This window comes from Zootoca vivipara, chromosome 3 (genome assembly GCF_963506605.1).
Source record: "Zootoca vivipara chromosome 3, rZooViv1.1, whole genome shotgun sequence".
NCBI lineage: Eukaryota > Metazoa > Chordata > Lepidosauria > Squamata > Lacertidae > Zootoca > Zootoca vivipara.
The window spans coordinates 102,707,792-102,725,544 of NC_083278.1; the positions used below are offsets into that span (position 1 = coordinate 102,707,792).

At 50.1% G+C, this 17,753-nt stretch overlaps 2 protein-coding genes across 7 annotated transcripts in view; one reads left to right on the plus strand and one right to left on the minus strand.

Annotated features, from left to right (window-relative positions):
• CUL7 (cullin 7) overlaps window positions 1-1,629 on the plus strand; it is a 38,185-nt gene extending 36,556 nt beyond the window's left edge. For all 4 annotated transcript variants that reach the window (XM_060273054.1, XM_035111145.2, XM_035111142.2 and 1 more), the window contains exons 29-30: window positions 80-276; window positions 363-1,629. In XM_060273054.1, coding sequence (XP_060129037.1) covers window positions 80-276; window positions 363-647 — 482 coding nt within the window. In that variant the 3' untranslated portion in view covers window positions 648-1,629. The remainder of the gene's footprint in view (window positions 1-79; window positions 277-362) is intronic.
• A 2,617-nt stretch (window positions 1,630-4,246) lies between these two features.
• Window positions 4,247-17,753, minus strand: part of LOC118083080 (phosphofurin acidic cluster sorting protein 2) — a 175,216-nt gene continuing 161,709 nt past the window's right edge. Inside the window, exons 16-25 of one of the 3 annotated variants that reach the window (XM_035111139.2) lie at window positions 17,351-17,505; window positions 16,947-17,057; window positions 16,217-16,319; window positions 15,780-15,851; window positions 11,937-11,979; window positions 11,590-11,632; window positions 11,146-11,287; window positions 10,661-10,884; window positions 9,922-10,035; window positions 4,247-6,452 (exon numbers count right to left, since the gene is read on the minus strand). In XM_035111139.2, the coding sequence (XP_034967030.2) occupies window positions 6,337-6,452; window positions 9,922-10,035; window positions 10,661-10,884; window positions 11,146-11,287; window positions 11,590-11,632; window positions 11,937-11,979; window positions 15,780-15,851; window positions 16,217-16,319; window positions 16,947-17,057; window positions 17,351-17,505 (1,123 nt within the window). In that variant the 3' untranslated portion in view covers window positions 4,247-6,336. Of the gene's footprint in view, window positions 6,453-9,921; window positions 10,036-10,660; window positions 10,885-11,145; window positions 11,288-11,589; window positions 11,633-11,936; window positions 11,980-12,688; window positions 12,722-15,779; window positions 15,852-16,216; window positions 16,320-16,946; window positions 17,058-17,350; window positions 17,506-17,753 lie in introns of all 3 variants that reach the window. The other 2 variants (XM_035111140.2, XM_035111141.2) reach the window with 2 other exon arrangements.

Here is a 17,753-nt window from a genome sequence, read left to right on the forward strand (position 1 = left end):
AAGGATGATAGGAGTTGTAGTTCCCCGCAGCTGGAAGGCACAATCTTGGCTATGCCTGCCCTATGCCTTTTGGTTCCAGATATCTTGAGGCTGAGTGAGGGGACACTGGCCCTAGCGCCCAGCCAGCGCCTGTGGCTGTTGCCCAAGCAGACCTACTTCAATGTGGAAGAGAACGAGGGCGGGGCTCTGGAGAGGAAGAGGAACGCCATCTGCTGCCTCCTTCTCGAGATCCTGAAAGAGGAGAGAGAGCTGCACATCGACAGCCTGGTGTTCAGGGTACGAAATGCAGGGGTCTGACCTTGTAGCGCAGTCCGGCTGGTAGCCAATACCAGGGACTAACCCACTCTTTCTGCCTTTACCAGGTGATAGATGCCTGCCAGAAACCAAAGCCGGCCTCGGTCCCAAAGTTCTCCAGCTTCTGCTGCAGCAGCGCTGATGTCCTGTCCTGCGTGCTCCACCTGCTAAACCAGGGCTCCATCCAGCGCCGGGAAGACCACCCACATCTCTTGCAGTGCGTCTCCAAGAAGCCCCCCGCCCTGCCGGCACCAAGGAACCAGCCTCAAGTAGTGTTCCAGACCGTTGAGATAAAAAAAGCACCCACTGCGCCCTGCCCAGAAAAGAGACAGGCCTTCTCTACATTTAGGTAGAACTGGCTGTTGGCATTCTGACATAGCTGCCCAGAATGCTGCCTTCCTGCATGGGATTGAGAGAGCGGCCCTTGCTTTTCGACGCAACGGCAAGGAGGGCAATGGGCGTTGTTTTTGCTCCACGGCTGACTCCGACTCCTCCGAATAGGAGGATCGCAAGCTGCCTTTTCAGCGGAGAGCAAAGTGTGCTTGCGGTGGGCAGAGCTGGCTCCCTCCTGCAAGGAGAAACTAGCCAAGCTGTCGCAAGCAGCTGCTTCCAGAAGGTGGATGTGTTTTATTCAAGCCACTACCTGGCTGCTGTAGGCCTCCTGGGCTAGCAGCCGGCCTGTTATTCGGTGCAATAGGATGCAACGCAGACTGGTTGGTAAGCAGCCACAGCCTTTCCTGAATGTCCAGAGTCACTTGTGGGTTATACACTGGGTTGTATAACCCAGGCGACTCGGGAAGCGTCTTCTCCAGATGATATACTTGCCTTATTTCCCCCCCGTGTCAAATTGCCTTGCAAACATGGCCAAGGTGGAAGGATTGCTTCCTTCCCCCTCACTGGAAACGTGATCTTTTGATTCATGCCCCTGGCCTTAGGGGAGGAGCATCTCCCATCCTTGCATGTTCGTTTGGCTGCTGGACAAACCTCACTGAGCTGTTACAACATGGTGTCCTCTAGATGATGTTGGCACTAGCCACTCCCGACAGCTGCAGCCAAGATAGCGAGTGGTCCAGGATCTTCAGGAGTTGTAGTCCGTCGTCATCTAAAGTGCCTCCTGTTGGCTGCATGTGCTCTGATTTCTTTACGACATCCTTTCGGTGCGTAAGACAGGACATCCGGCCTAGCCTTTGTGTAGGAATCTAGCGCTGGTGTATTTATTTTTTATTTATTTTTAATGCATTTTGTGTTCTCGTTTTATATTTTTGTGCTGTGAACTGCCTTGGGATCTCTGGACGACGGGTGGTATGCAAATGTAATAAATAATAATCACAATAATGATTGAGCCTCTTGCATTCTAGCCTGACAATGGTTGCCATTGGGCAGAGGCTGAAGAGTGAACGGCCGGCGCCTTTCCCTTTGCAATGGATGAGTCAGCCTTTGATGGGTGCTGAAGCCCTTGCCAATGGCCAGACCTGGCCTGGGGTGGTCACTGCTGTTTATTTCATTCCAAAAACGAGACCTAGAAGTTTGTACTCTCAGATGTAGCTTGTGAGCAAGTTCGTTTACATAACAAGTGCACATGATTTGTGTCCCTACAGCGCCAGTAGGGAATATGTGTATTTGTAGAGGTCTATAGGGACCTACAGTCACTGAAGGAAGGGATGGTTGGAGCCACCCAGTTTTTAAACATTACACATTGATATGGCTTGTGGGGATGGGCTGTGTGGCCTTTGACCTTCTGTTAAGACGCCAACCTTCCTCAGCTCCAGCCAGCATGACCAGGGGTCAGAAATAAACAGGATTGTCATCTTCCCAAAATCAGGTACGTGAGGTGCTGGGCTTTGGGAAGGTGACAGGACGGCCGTGACAGGGTCTGAGAGTCCTCACACCTTCCCAAAGCCTAGTTAGCGCTTTCCCAGCTATGGGAAGGAGGTGGGAGAGCTCTAGGACCCTGCCAGAGCTTCATGCCTTCATCCCAAAGCACAGCACCTTGCTTACCTAATTTTTGGGAAGCCAGTGTGAGGGCTGGGGGCTAATATTTTCACCTTGCTCCCCCTCACGCACATTAGGGCAGTGTGTAACCCACAGTTTCTGTGTCAAAGTACCCTTGTGGCCCACTTGGTATGAAAAATTGGACTGCGCTGTTGGAGGGTAAAAAATGAGGTATAAGACATCTCACTCACACAGACTTCTGCATATTGTTTTACCTCCTATGCTTTCTGTTGCCTCTGTTCAATGCAACAGCCAGCTGCTGTGTCATTTCATTCCCTTCTGAAGAAGTCCAAAACCTGCAATCCCATCAACTGCTGAAGTCCAAATAATAAATAAATAAATAAATAAATAAATAAATAAATAAATAAATAGGTTAACAATCCATGGCTGGTTTCCTTGAACTATTATGGGTCCAGCGGTATAACGTTAGCATGAACCGAGTTACAGTGGTGCCTCACTAGACGAAATTAATTCGTTCCACGGGTCTTTTCTTATAGCGAAAAATTTGTCTAGCGAATCCCATAGGAACGCATTGAAATTTTTTTGAATTTTTTTTTGCCCATAGGAACGCATTAATTGAATTTCAATGCATTCCTATGGGAAACCGCGATTCGCTAGATGAATTTTTTGTAAAACGCATTCGTCTAGCGAGGTAACCTCCGCTCGAAAAATCCTTTCGTTAAGCGGAAATTTCGTTAAGCAGGGCATTCGTTAAGCGAGGCACCACTGTACTGTCTTTGTTGCAAGCAGCTGAATTCAGGTGGTGTGTTGTTTGGTAGAAACGAGATCAGATGCTTGGGTTGATGGACTTCAGCTTGCAACAAGGAAGGAAGGCAGTTACACTCAGCACCTGGAAGGCAGTCCCAGCATCACCATCTCATTGATGTCCACACCGTAGCTGTCTTGTTTTCATGCAGCTGGACACCTTAACCAGTTAAGCACAAGCAACTTTGCACAACAGTTTCAGCAATCTTTATACACCCACCTTTTTAAAAAAACAAACAAACAAACCCTCCCATTGCCAAAGATTTCAGCAGATTACTACAGGATGTGGAACAAAGTAGTGCCAGTTCTTTAGAAAAGGAAAACATAACTACCACAAAGGCTTTATACTCTCAGGCTTGAACTGCTTTGGAAAGCAAATTTCCAACTGCTTAGGGATGGGTGGAACTGCGGAAGCCAAGGCAGAGGCTTCTGGAGCTGACTTGCACCCACACTGCACCTTTTCTCCCTAAATTCAGCATGCTGGTAGACAGCGCCTAACTGTGCAGGTTGGGGTCAGGTTTAACAGGAGGCAGGAGGGGCTGCCAATAGTACAAGATGGACATTTATCCAAAGGCTTAGAGTGCCTTTCCTCTTGGAAATACGCATGTTGCTGTGTCTAACCTGGTAACAGGTAAGTCTGAGATACCGGAAAGTGGTTTCCATTGCTGGCCTGCTACCTTTGACACCGAAAGATCAATCCGTTATGAAGATTTGAACAGGGAAACATTTGGCGATATAGGTGATGAAGTGCACACTGGTTGGAATTTAGATAGCTTTTAAAGGAGGGAGACAAGAAGGAAGAGTCCAGGAACAAAGCACCAACTTCTGACATGTGCTGCAGAAGCTAGGCATATTTTCTGCTGCATTAACATTCACACATCAGGGATCCATCTCTAGACCCAGCATTTGAGAGCTAAAAAGCTGCTCTGGCCTCATGCAAGGAGCTTGCAGTAGGAGCCTGGTGCCATTGCGTTTATGTTTTCTCAAAACCGGAAAGCTCCACAACCGCTTTCGAAGCCCCCCTCGCAGTTTGCCACATGCATGGCAGTGGGAGAGGCCGGAGTTTTCAAAAAACGGCAAGCCCGGGTTCCCCTTTTGCTCACAGAATTAGTCGCTGTAGTTCTTTGACCTTTTACTTCTCAAAACAAGGCAAAAATTCCAAACCGACTCACAAATTGACCCGAAGGCTCGTCGGTCACAATGGTACCAGCATTAATTTATTAAAATTAATCCAGAAAGCAACCTTACATTAAGTTTAACAAAAATAGAATCTTGTAAAAAATGGGGTTAACCCACCCATCCCTGCTCTCCTAACCTCGAGCAGCTGCGTCCGACGAGCAGGCGCAATACCACAGTTTAGGTCTCTTGAGTTCGGTAGGATACACTTTCAAGGCAGGGGAAGGTTGGTTTGGCAGTTCTAGTGACGCAAGGAGCTCCAGGAAGGCAGGGAGGCCTGGTCCTTGGGAGTCCACTTGGTTTTTGAGAAGAGGAGAGAGAGAAGGGAAGGGGTGGGGGCGCTGGCGGTCTCGTCAGGGAAGAGGAGGGCAAAGAGGCACAAATAGCTGCCACGGGAAGGCTAGGCTCATGACACCTTTGATGCAGTTACTGGCTCTCTCGTTCTGGTGCTCGTGTGGGATTTTAGGATGTCTTCATGTGTATTTATCTGTGCCTGTGTGTGTGTGTGTGCCAGTCATTTTTAAAAGGAACTTGTTCCTCCTTGTACATCCTGTTCTGCAAGAGACCTGCCTCGCGAAGGTGCAACCGGGCCCAGCTTGCAGAGCTTAGGAGAGCGCTACAGTGAGTGCCGTGGCCATCAATGGAGTGCACGGCATGTAAGCTGGTGCTCCATCGCAAGAGAGCGCCTTCCCGGGGGCACAGGCCGCAGGGGCCTCTTGCCTGCCCTCCCTCAGCTGTGCGAGCATTAGCTCCCCCTCTTGCTCCCGCTACCTAGCAGGGCCCAGCAGTGCGGCAATGAAAGCACACCCTGTTTTACACACAGCTGCAGTACAGCCCGCAAGAAGACGGCCTTGCCCTGCCCCAACTCTCTTTTTCTCTCGTCTTAATTCCTCTGCACTCCCCTCCCTGCCCCCCACAAATAAAAGCCGGAACAGATTGGTTAGTGAAGAAGCCCCTAGGCTTCCCCCTCCAGCCCCATACAAGCTGTGCTGCTATAGCGAGGCCTTTCCCCCCCTTCCTATTCCATTGGAATGGCACTCAGTTGAGTTTCTCCCGCCTTTTGCCATGGAGGTCGGCCTACTGTGCTTTAAAGTGGCAAAGAACCAGCCGCTCTAGGATTCAGTCCCTTTGCTCTGCTGCACCAGAGCAATCCCACCGTCTATCAGGTCCCGGAGGCAGGCGCTGCCCTGGGCTCCGGCACTTCCCCACTGACAAATGGGGGGAAGCGAACAAAAACTCAGCAACTCCAGCCTTTTGTTTTGCAAACGTCTTGAACTACACAAAGCAGCTCGTACCTGGACCGGCTGCCTGCTGCAGAAAGAGTTGCGCCTGCCTTTCCTTCCTTCCTTCCTTTTTGCCATCTCTCTACCACTTGCTTTCTATACTCCCGTCTGCGCATCTCCTCAGGGCATGAGAAGCTGAGTGGTGCCAAGCAGGAGAAGCCAAGTATTTTTTAGGAGAGACGGGGAAAGCTACTTGGTGTCAAAAGATGGCAAGGTACCCAAGATCCCAGGAGCCCTCTGTGCATTGGGGGTGGGCACTGCAGAGTGGCACTTGTGGGCAGAGGTCCAGCTTGCCCAGAATGCAATGGGGTGAGCCTGGCTGAGCAAACCCCCTTTCTTGCCCATGGCAAGGCATGGGAGGGAACACAGTCCCAGCTGCCCCGAGCTGACGGCTGGTTGGGGAGCTGTGGAAGTCCCCCCCCCCCCGGCCTCTTTCATTCCTGACCCTGTTTGGAACAAGGAAGACTAGCCCAACGGCCGAGTCTTCAAGAGTCCGGGCTGAGAAAGCTCTGTGAATGCGTGCAGGTGTGTGTGCCTTCCTTCCGTTTCCTAGGACCAAGTTCACGTTAAAAAACAAAAACAAAAACAAAAAAAACCTCATGGGTGAGACGTAAAGCAAATCGGGGTGCTCCTTGCACAGAACAAATGGAGCCAAAGAGGGGCCTGGCCGGATCAGGGCCCCAGCCCTGGGCCGTCAGGCAGTCCAGTCCAGTCAGTCATCTTCGGCAGAAGCAAGGAGCTGGATCATCCCTCCTCTGTTCAGCATGGCAGAGCCCAAGTCCTCCCCGAGGCTCTTGCGCCTCGGGCTGGTTCCTTTCCTTTATCCTCACGCGCTCTTTGTGTAGCCAAAGATGCCGATGGGGAAATGCTTGACGTGTGTCGGCCACTGTGCGGCCAGCTGGAAAAACTTCACATCATTCCACTCAATGCCGTCAATACAAACTGCAGGAGAGAGGAAGCAAAAGAGAAGCAAGCGTTCAGAAGGGAAGCTGAACTGGGGCTTCCAGAGAAGTGTAAAAGACAGTCTTTTTATTTATTTTATTTTATTTAATTTATTTAATCATACAAAACCAAAATAAATTAAATTTACATAAAAAAAAGAAAAACATACGTTTTCATAAACATGCAAAACAACACAAAACTAAACAATATATAGAATAAACCCAACTTCCCTTCACCCGTGTGTGACCTCCTTCTTTTACATTTGTCGTCTTTCGTTGTGCTCAACTGTTGTTATTTATTTCTATTTCTGTTTTGCTTATTGTTACCCTTTCCCTTATCCTTGCGTCGTTCTTATTCTTCGTATCAATATTTCTAGGTAAAAGGTAAAGGGACCCCTGACCATTAGGTCCAGTCGTGACCGACTCTGGGGTTGCGCGCTCATCTCGCATTATTGGCCGAGGGAGCCGGCGTATAGCTTCCAGGTCATGTGGCCAGCATGACAAAGCCGCTTCTGGCAAACCAGAGCAGCACATGGAAACGCCGTTTACCTTCCCGCTGTAGCAGTTCCTATTTATCTACTTGCATTTTGATGTGCTTTCGAACTGCTAGGTTGGCAGGAGCTGGGACCAAGCAACGGGAGCTCACCCCGTCACAGGGATTCGAACCGCCGACCTTCTGATCAGCAAGCCCTAGGCTCAGTGGTTTAACCACAGCGCCACCTGGGTCCCATTCTACATTCTACAGTATCCCAAAAGAATGTTTCTTTATATATTCTCTTACGCAACTCCATTCCTTCTTTTGTTTTTTGGTTCGATTTTCCTCTTATTATTGTGGTTAATTTTGCCATATTTATGAATTCACAAAATTTGCTCTGCTACAAGTTTCCCCTTTCCAATGTGAGTAAAATACACTCTTGTGTGCTGCTGGTGGTGGAGGAAATGTCAATCAAGTTCAGCCCAGAGGTTGGTAATTTACGGCTTGCAGACACCACAGTGTAACAGATTGGTGGAGAATTCAGTCAATAATCCCGCAGCCTGAATTGTGCCCGCATTCTCCACCGACCTTCTTATGAGAACTTTCACCGTGGTGCTCCTGGAGGCCTTTTTCAGTGGCCCCAGGATGATCCATTAAGCCCCAGATTCCCATCTTCCACTTAGAAAGAGAGTAAGAAGTGTTTTTAGTATGTGCAATATGAAGCCAAATGCACACACCCCATCCTGCCTATTGTTTGTGAGAAATTTGCTTGCCCTTTCAGCGGTGTACTTTGCCTCCCTGCTGCCCTTGGAAAAGTCTTGCGCATGTCTATGTGTGTGAGAGAGGAGGAGATGCACGTGTGGTCTGTGTGTGAGAGAGCTGGAGCACATGTATGTGTGGTCTGAAAAGGAGAGGTATGTGTGTGAGAGAGATCCAAAGAAGTAGGAGTGTGGACGGTTTGTGTTGTGAATGTGAGCGTCGTATAGCCTTCTTGGTAGTGGCGCCCTCCCTGTGGAACGCCCGCCCCTCAGATGTCAAGGAGATGACCAACTATATAACTTTTAGAAGACATCTGAAGGCAGCCCTGTATAGGGAAGCTTTTTAATGTGTTTCTAAGTACAGAGGTACCTCAGTTTACAAACTTAATCTGTTCAGAAAGTCTGTTCTTAAACCGAAACTGTTCTGAAACCGAGGTGCGCTTTCCCTAATGAGGCCTCCCACCGCCGGTGCCCTTCCACCGTTCAGATTCTGTTCTTTGTTGTTGTTGTCGTTTAGTCGTTTAGTCGTGTCCGACCCTTCATGACCCCATGGACCATAGCACGCCAGGCACTCCTGTCTTCCACTGCCTCCTGCAGTTTGGTCAAACTCATGTTCGTAGCTTCGAGAACACTGTCCAACCATCTCGTTCTCTGTCGTCCCCTTCTCCTAGTGCCCTCAATCTTTCCCAACATCAGGGTCTTTTCCAGGGAGTCTTCTCTTCTCATGAGGTGGCCAAAGAATTGGAGCCTCAGCTTCACGATCTGTCCTTCCAGGGAGCACTCAGGGCTGATTTCCTTCAGAATGGATAGGTTTGATCTTCTTGCAGTCCATGGGACTCTCAAGAGTCTCCTCCAGCACCATAATTCAAAAGCATCAATTCTTTGGCGATCAGCCTTCTTTACGGTCCAGCTCTCACTTCCATACATCATAACTTGGAAAACCATACTGTCAGAGATGCTGGTGGCTACCCTCGAGTAACAACGCTCCACACTGTCGTGTCTTTAAGACTTTTATTGGTGCATACTTATTTATAGTGCAAGAGATAAGAGAAACATGACTGTTCAGTCTTCATCAGAATCTCGCAATGGCGCTTTCCGCCTACGCACCCAGCAAAGTAGTTTGGGGACCCCAAAGCGCCGCCCCTTGCTCCTACGGGAGCTGGCACGCCTCAAATCAGGCGTTGGGGGGAAAGGGCGCCTGTCCGACGCTCCTCCGCTGGCCATTTCCTGTATAGGAGCTCTAGGCTGCAGTCGCGGCTCTTGGATGCTGCCGGAGCCCTGTACCGACCTGCTCACCTCCTCCTGACCTTCACTGGACCCGCTGCTGGAGCTCTGACTGGTTGAGGAGCTGGACTTTATGATGGGGGGCTGTTCTCTGTAACTCGGCCCCCTTACACATACCTTCCGTTCTTAGACTGAGGTAAAGTTCGCAAACTGGGACACTACTTCCGGTTTTGCGGAGTTTATAAACCAAATAGTTTGTAAACAGGGCTGTTCTTAAACTGAGGTACCACTGTACCGTCTTTCTCCAAAAATAAGATACCGTCTTATATTTATTTTTCCTCAAAAAACCACATGGTGGCTTATTTTCAGGGGATGTCTTTATATATATATATATATATATATATATATATATATATATATATATATATATATGTTAAGTATGGTACAGTTTAACCTACACGGTTAAACTGCCTATCACTATGGCTTATTTTCGTTCGACCTGCTGCCACTTTGCTGACCGCTACATAGCCTCAAAGACCATAAAGACTGGTTTGCCTTTCGGTATTTATTTGTATATGCTATCTGCTTGACGTTTGGTTTTGGCTTCTGTGTCAGCGTTTGTATATGGTTCTCTTATTGTTTTCTTTTTGTACTAATAATACTTGATTGAAACCTGATTGAATCTTGTGCCCTTGCGTGCTGCTTGTACTGTATTGGACTTTTGAAGAAATTGGCAGCATTAGCCCATTATTTCAGTTTTTATTTTCGGGGTATGGCTTATTTTCGGAGAAACACGGTATGTTGGAAGCTGCCCAGGGTGAACCCAGTCAGATGGGAGGGGTACAAAAAATAAATTATTACTTCCTCAACATTCAAAATGTGCCTGCTGGTCCAAATAGGTTGGCAAACGCCCTGTTGTAGAGCACTGGCGGAGCCACGAGGCGAACCGAGCTCTGGCTGGGGCTATTCAGAAAAGGACAACAACTCCGCCGCCATAGGGCTGGCCCACTCACCCCGGAGCATGGTGTTTTGGTGCTTGGCTGTGCAGATCAGGCGTGTGATCCCCTCAATTACTTGGCTCTTCGGTTCCAAGTCCTTCTCTTTGTTTTTCTTAGTCAGGAACATGACTGCCAAAAGAGAACCATTCGAGATTCAACAGATGTCCACACAGTGAAATCCTATTGCTGAGAAAGCACCGGGAAAGTTTCGTGCCCCTTTCCACAGTGCATGCAAAGAGTCTGCCCATGAGGACTAGAAGCACAGTTTCCAAACTCCCCCCCCCCCTGCCCCACAGACCAATTTGCTGGGGGTTTTGCCAACCCACTTACCGATTTTTCTGCCTGAGGCGGCAGTTGTGCGGCTAGATGCGTTATGATTCTCAATTGTGTTTTTACGGCTTCTTTTATTTCTTACATATTGCATTTCATCGTATTACATTTTGAATTCCGTGAAATTTGAACCGTGATAAAATAAAATGAAGTGCAATGTAAGAAATAAGAAAAGCAATTACAATGCAATTAAAATGTAATATATGCATTGTGTGGAACGTTCCGTTTCCCGTCTTCAACCACAAATCCATTGGCATGTCTTGGCCCACCTGAGTGGGATCGCTAGTAACTTTGGACTAAAAGGCTCTTGGGCTAGTAGGAAACTAATCAATGCCAATAGTAAAATAATAGCAACAAACAAACGAGCAGGCTGAGCTGGTATAGGCAGACAACAAATAGCTGTGATGCTTCTGGGGAAGATTACCTTTCTTATTCTTCTCCTTGGTGACCACAGTCATGGCCATGGTGTTGGGGGCGGTCAGCTCCCCGGGGCCAGGGATGCGGCTGACCTGCAGGGAGCGGAAATTGCTCTTCAGGGTGTTTTTGATGCCTGTCTCCCGCTTCTCAGCCTCTTTCCTCTTCTCTGGACCCTGCGCTGTCCAGTAATCGACCTGCAGGCCCATCACCTCCACGCCAGGACTCAGGTTGCTGGGAGGAAGAGGGGAAACAGAAGCTGCAACCAAAACAGACCCTGAGCCAAGCTAGGCGAGCAGCAGAATCATAGGATCATAGAGTTGGAAGAGACCACAAGGGCCATCCAGTCCAACCCCCTGCCAAGCAGGAAACACCATCAAAGCATTCCTGACATATGGCCGTCAAGCCTCTGCTTAAAGACCACATGGCATAGCTCAGGCTGGACTGTACCACCCCAGGTTCTGAGGGGGACAGAGGTGGAAGTGTACCACTTACCCAGCTCCCGAGAGCCCGCTGCTGACCGATGGAGAGGGCGGAGGGGTACCCACCACCTCCTTGGTATAGGGGACGCCTCCGCCAGATGGCGACGATGAGCTGAGCAGCGAAGTGGTGCAGATGGTCACATCGTCAGAATCAACTAAGGAAAGGGGGGAAATGGACATATTATACCAGGGGAGATCATGGCTTGTGGCATTTTAACTTTCATCCAATTCAGGATGCTTCCAGATGACCCGTTTCTTGAGTACAAAGTTTGGGGGAAGCTTAAGACAATTGTCTTAGACATTTACTAAGCATTTGTTCTGAGCCCAGCCACCCAGCCACCAGATTCCACCAGCACACAGGAGGAGGATCTGTGCAAGATGCAGGCAGGGTGGGAGACCAGAGCCAGGCTGTCTTGGCCATAGCCTCCGGGCGCCTGGCTCAGTGCCTTTTTCTCACCTGAGGTGCTAAAGGACTGCTCCACAAGGCCCACCTTCACCACCTGCCAGGGAACAAGGAGAAAAGCCTCAGTCAGTATCCAAGGACTTGCCAAGAGCCAACTTTCCATGCCAAGGAGCAGCTAACACAGCCTTCGTCGTGCTGGCAGGGGATGATGGGAGTTGTAGTCCCAAATGTCTGGAAGGTGCCAGGCCGCCAAAGGTTGAACCAACACCTCACATGACAGTGACTGTGGCTTCCTGCCAAACTACCTCCTCCCTTGCAGACCACCTTGGGGAAGGGGAAAGGAGAAGGGCGAGGGTTTGTCTGAGCGATCTAGTGCCCCCGCCCCCAACAACAGCACTCACCCCGACAAACGGCACAAACTTCTGGCAGGAATCCTCGTCAGGGCTGTGAAATGGAGCAGAGGCAATTAAAAGCTGCAAACCCCCCCCCCTTCCTGGAAAGAATCCTTGGCCTGGAAAGGCAACTGCGGAGAAGGGGGTAGCTCATGCAACCAGCAGGACTTCCCATCATCCTTTGCTCACCATCCTGAGCTGCTGTACCCCCCACCCCGAGGTGACGCTTCATCCAGGCTATTTTGTTCCTGTTCTTGTTGACGTGTTTCAGCAGTGTGCTGCCTCCCCCCCCCACCCCCGCCCCACCTCCAGCCAGCAAAGAGTTATAAACAAGCAGCAGTTCTGAGAGAGCCAAAGCGATGATGTCTCATCTTTAGGATGGGACGGGGTGGGTGGGCGAGGGAAGCAGGATAGACTCCTCTGCCTTGCGCAGCAAAGCAACCCCACCCCCCGGCCACCCCAAATGCTGAGCACAGGATCACACGGTGTAAGGGAAGGTTGCAGGAGGGAAGGAGTAAGACATGGAGCACAGGGACAGATGCGCTTAAGAGGCTCAGGAGGAAGTGGGGGGGTCTTTTCTTCCCTCCCTACCCCAACATGCAACCAGGAACAGGCAGCAGCTCTTGTCTCACACAAGGCAGAAGACGGGGGTTGGGGGGAGAGAGAACGGAAGGAGGAGTCAGCTCTGTTCCTGGACAAAGAGGAGACGGACAGACACCGGGGAAGAAGGGCAACACTGCAGCAAGCCACAGTTCCAATACCTGATATAAAAATCAAAATAGAGGCTTCTTTTCCTTGAATGCCAAAACAAACAAGAAACAAAACAAAACCAAGAAGAGGGAGAGGCGTAAAGAACTGCTGGAACGTAAGCGGTCACTAGATGACGGGCGCCGGGAGGTGACACGCACACACACAGAAGTGGTGTCCGTCTGAATGGCGGCTTTGGGGAGGAGAGGGGTGCAGAACTCTTGAGCGGCAGGGGGAGAAGCTTCTTCTGGCTGAATCTGAGCAGCCACTTGAGCTTGTGAACTGAGTCAGAAGTAGGGAAAGAGGGATGTCTCCCTCAAGACACACCTGTTTACTCTGGCCTTGAGACACCTGCAATGTTTGCGTTTTGGGGCCCACCCTATTTATAGGATCATAGAACTTCAGAGTGCGAAGAGACCTAGGCCAACCCCCTGCAAAGGAGGAATCTCAACTAGATCACACAGGGCGGATGATGGAGACAAAGGAATGCAACCCTTGGGCTAGAAAATGGCCCCCACCCCCTGGGTTTATGGCTTGCCCTTCGCTGGTATCAGTACAGATTAGGGGTGGCCTATACAACTGTGCAATAGGAAACAAACCCAATAGTAAACAAACAGCTATAGCTATCCCTGTGATTGCCATCTGTTTCGACTGTTTTTAATGCTCCACTTGGCAGCCACACTGAGGCCTGAAGGTGATTAAATGAATTTAACCATAATCATAACAAAAATGTAGGGATTGTCATTTGGCTCCAGATCTTATCAGGTGCATGCTTTTAGGACCCACCTTTTTGCATGATTGTAAGTTGTTTTGAAGTTTCATGTTTCACATGTTTTAATACTGGTAACCCACCCTAGGATCTTAGGATAGAGGTTGGGTAATTTCATGATCCTCATCCTCATCCCCCCCCCCACAATTAAAGACCCACATCCTTCTGGCCCCAGCCCATTTGCCTGCACCCTCTTCTCTCTGGGTCCAAACTGCACAGTGACCCCAAAGAAGAGGGAGGCTCTTGCTTAGTTAGAGGGAGAGGGAAGCCAGGGTGGGGTGGGTGTCCTGCAGAGGGGCCAAAAAGAGAAAAGAGGTGGTGGTGGAGGGGAGACAGCTACATAAAGAGAAAGAAAGGCCAAAGTTGTTTGGCCAGCCCAAAACATCTGTAGAGCATCAGACTGGGAAAGGCTGTCTTCTTACATGCTGGCAAACCATCTTTATTTACAGAATCATTCCATTTCATCCAGTAGCCTAAACGGAATTGACTGGGATGGTTCTGTAAAACCTGGCACTGGTGAATTGGACTACTGGCTGGGCACCGGATTTGGCAGAGGCTGCTGTCAGTACACATAATGTCTTACAGCACCAGGGGGGTTCTGCCTCTCTTCCATCCTCGGCCGACGGCCCCTTGCTGAGGCCCAGGCAGATACTGAGCTGTGCCAACTTCTGGTGCCAGGCTTGGCAGGCACCATTGGGTTTTGTTGGGAGCTGCCCAGAGAGGCTGGGGAAACCCAGCCAGATGGGCGGCATATAAATAATAAAATTATCATCATCATTATTATTGGGTTTGTTTGGGGTTTTTTTTATGACAGTCTTACTCAGATGCCCTGGCAGACCTGCACTCTCCCATGTAGATGACAACAGCACACCCAGAGTCCTCTCCACCTGATCTTGGGATTTAGTAGGCTGGTGCTGGAGCTGGTGCCACAGTTTTCACGCTTTTGAAGAGCATTTTCCGCATCTAACACACACAGCTTCTGGAAAACACCCCTCCCCCGCCGCTGCCGGAATCAATTGCCCTAAAGCTGCTACACTTTGCAGCGGGTTCCAGAATATGTACTCTGCTTTACGCCAACATTGGCCAACCTTGGATCCCTGGATGTTGTTGGACTCTGATTCCCATCAGCTCCAGCCAGCATGGCCAACAGTCAGGGATGATGGGAGTTGGAGTCCAGCTACAGGCTGGGGAAGGTGGATCTACCCTCTTTCTAACTGGGACTCTGGCTGAGGCTGATGGCATTTGAAGTCCAATAACAATGGAGGTTACCAGCTTGCCGAAGGACTGAAAACTACTTGTAGGCTAGTTGCCAATGGAGTACTAAACCATCTATTTCAGAGGTCGGGAACCTGCGGCCCTCCCCTGATGTGCTGGACCACAACTCACATTGCCTGGGACTGATGGGAATATGACACAGCTACAGGGCCCTTGGGCTCCTCACCCATTGGGCCAGCCCAGAGCGCAGTGGGGACAGGCTAGCCCAGAGCTTTCAGGTCACCATGGATGACCGCTTCTTAAGTCGACCACTGCAGACCCTTCCCTGCCCTGCCCCAACGCAAAGCAACCTCTTGCCCCAGCCTCGGTTTCCCAACAGCTGCATCTAGTCGCACAACCACGAGCTTGCGCTAACTTTGTGAAGCGCCTGGGCACATTGTATGGCAGCCGGTGGGCAAGCTAGCTGCACACATGCGCTGCTGTGACGTAGCGTTACACCTCCGGCATCCGCCGCTGCAGAAAAGCCAAACCCTGTGCAAAGCGAAGCTCTGGAGTCTGCACACAAAATATCGTGCCAAATTCTGCACATGGCGGCCGCTGCAGTTGGCCACCCTTGCTGTAGGGCCTGTTCTGATGCCAATAATGTGATCGCATCGAGAAAGCATCACCAAACAACTGATGAAGCATAATGAAGTGTAAATGGTCCAGTAGATATCTACCACTAATGCACTGTTGTTGCATCAATTACATGTTGCCCATGCCTGCAAAAAACCAAAACCCGGCTCCTTGAGCTTCATTGACCATATTTGGCCAGGTCCAAGGTCTAACTTAGCGGCAAGTGAAACTACTGTAAGTGGATGGTGGAGATACACTGCTCAGAAGCCAATGCCCATTTTGCTTCCACTTGAAGGCAGTGCTCCAAGACTCTGAAATGAGTTTGAAGGAGCACCCCTCCCCCCCCCCGTTTGAAGGATATGAAGTTCCCCTGTGCCCAAAACTCAGAGACTTCCCTGCCTGGCTGGGGCGTGGTGACACCCATCGCAAGACATGTCCCAGCCCAAACAGAGCCCCTAACCCTGCAGAAGCTCCCGCGGGGAGTGCAGCAAGCCAGCCGTACGTACTGTGTGCCAGTCCCCGATGGCTGTAGGGGCAAGCAGAGAACAGCAGGGCTTGAAGTACCCCACACACCTGAACTGCGGGGGGAGGAAGCACAGAAACAGTACTTGCAATTCCCCCCAAAAACCCACTGACCGGGCCTGCCTTTCTCCTGGCACCTGGTAGAATGTTTTCTTCTCCGCCCCGTGGCAGAAGAGCTGCCTGTTCCTTCTGCTCTCAACCCTACTGTGCTTCAGGAAAAGAAAGAGTGGTACTCTGTATGTAGCTTCCGCACCACTACCTGACCCAGCACTATCCCTTGGGAATCTGGGGAAGCAATCATGGCCCATGATAGGGTCCCATGTGGTGTATAAGGTTGATCTAAGTAGCTCTTCCATTTGCCCATGGTATGTGTTTGTTTGTGTGTTTGTGTGTATGAAAGGAAGATGGCCAAACCTCTTACCTCTTCTGCTTGTAGGTCAACATGGCCTCGGAAATGGGCAACTGGTGGGACACATTGGCGCCAGTGATGAACTGGACGACCCGACCCGGGACATCCACTGTGTCTGGAAGGAGGAGGCGAGTGGAAGAGTTAGACAAGGCAGAACATCCTCAGGGAACAAGGCCCCTGCCCCATCCCACCCTGCTCCTCCCCAGGGAGAAAGGCCTGCTTTGTCCTATATTGAAAGAGTTTTGGCAGAAGGTAACTGAAACTATCAACAGAACTGTACGGAACAACCTTACATTTACACAGCAAAACATCTTCTTGAACTATATACCCAGCACACTGAACCTTACAAAAGGACAATACGAGTGGACTCTCCGTGCCCTGACCGCAGCAAAAAGACTGCAAAATAAAAATGCAGCTTCCTTCTACGATTGGATTGAAGACGTATACAAACTTGCAACAAGTATGAACAACTTGCATATAAACGCAGACTTGCCATGGACAAATTCCATGGTATTTGGAATCCATTCTTGCAAATACTGTTATAGGTTTAAGATCTGGTGAAGTACAATAACAACTTTGTAAAATATACAGTTTTGGTTCCCCCTCCCCCCCTTTACTTTCCCTTCTACACGGGTTCTATTTCTCTTTTTCTCTCTCTTATCTACGTCTCACATATAATTACGTACTTTTTGAATTTTCAATGAAGATGTTGCCTTTAAAAAGGCCTGCTTGGACTATTTACCTGAGCTAGGGGGCTCAATTCTGCTAAACAGCTCTCTCCACGCTGCATCCAGGAACAAGGTGCTGTACCTGTTGTCCACAGTGCCAAGGTACTTGGCCACAGGGTGAGAGCCTGGGAACGACACAGAGGAAAAGGAAGCATTTTTGTAAAACAAATAAATAAATATACGACGCTGGAGAAGGCGAGGAGAGCAAAGCTCACACTGCCTTAGGGAGCTGTGCCAAAGGGCAAAATCCTGTTTCGCCTGGTTTGCCTCCACTCTTTCCAGCCCATCTTTTTCTTTTTCCAGTTGGAGAGGGACGTTCTCACAGGTCAACCAGGGTGGACATCCTAGCAGGGAAGACACAGTGGCCTTCCAGGACAGCCACATACCCCGACCCCGACCCCCGTGGCAAAGCTCTTACCCAATGGCACCACGAGGAAACGGAGATAGTTGAGCCAGTCCGGGGTCTTGCCGGCTAGCTGCTCCACAAAGAAGCGCAGGACGATGCTCAGGTAGCTCTGGTCCCCTGCGATGGCCACTTTCACTGGGGGAGGCATGTGGGAATTACAGTTACAGCTGCCGGAGGAAGAGAAATGCTGAGGGATTCACAAAGAAGCAGCCCCCCGGAAAGAGCAAAGCCAAACTACTGACCCCACCCCTGGCGCCTCACTACTCCCCTGCCATCACAAAGCCTAGAATCTACCACCCGTTGGACAAAACCAGGGGCAGTTCCATGCGAGTGGGAAGGAGGGGGGCAGAGAAAGGGGTGGCAGAAGGAAGTGGGGGTGACACAGAGAGAGAGAGAGAGAGAGAGAGAGAGAGAG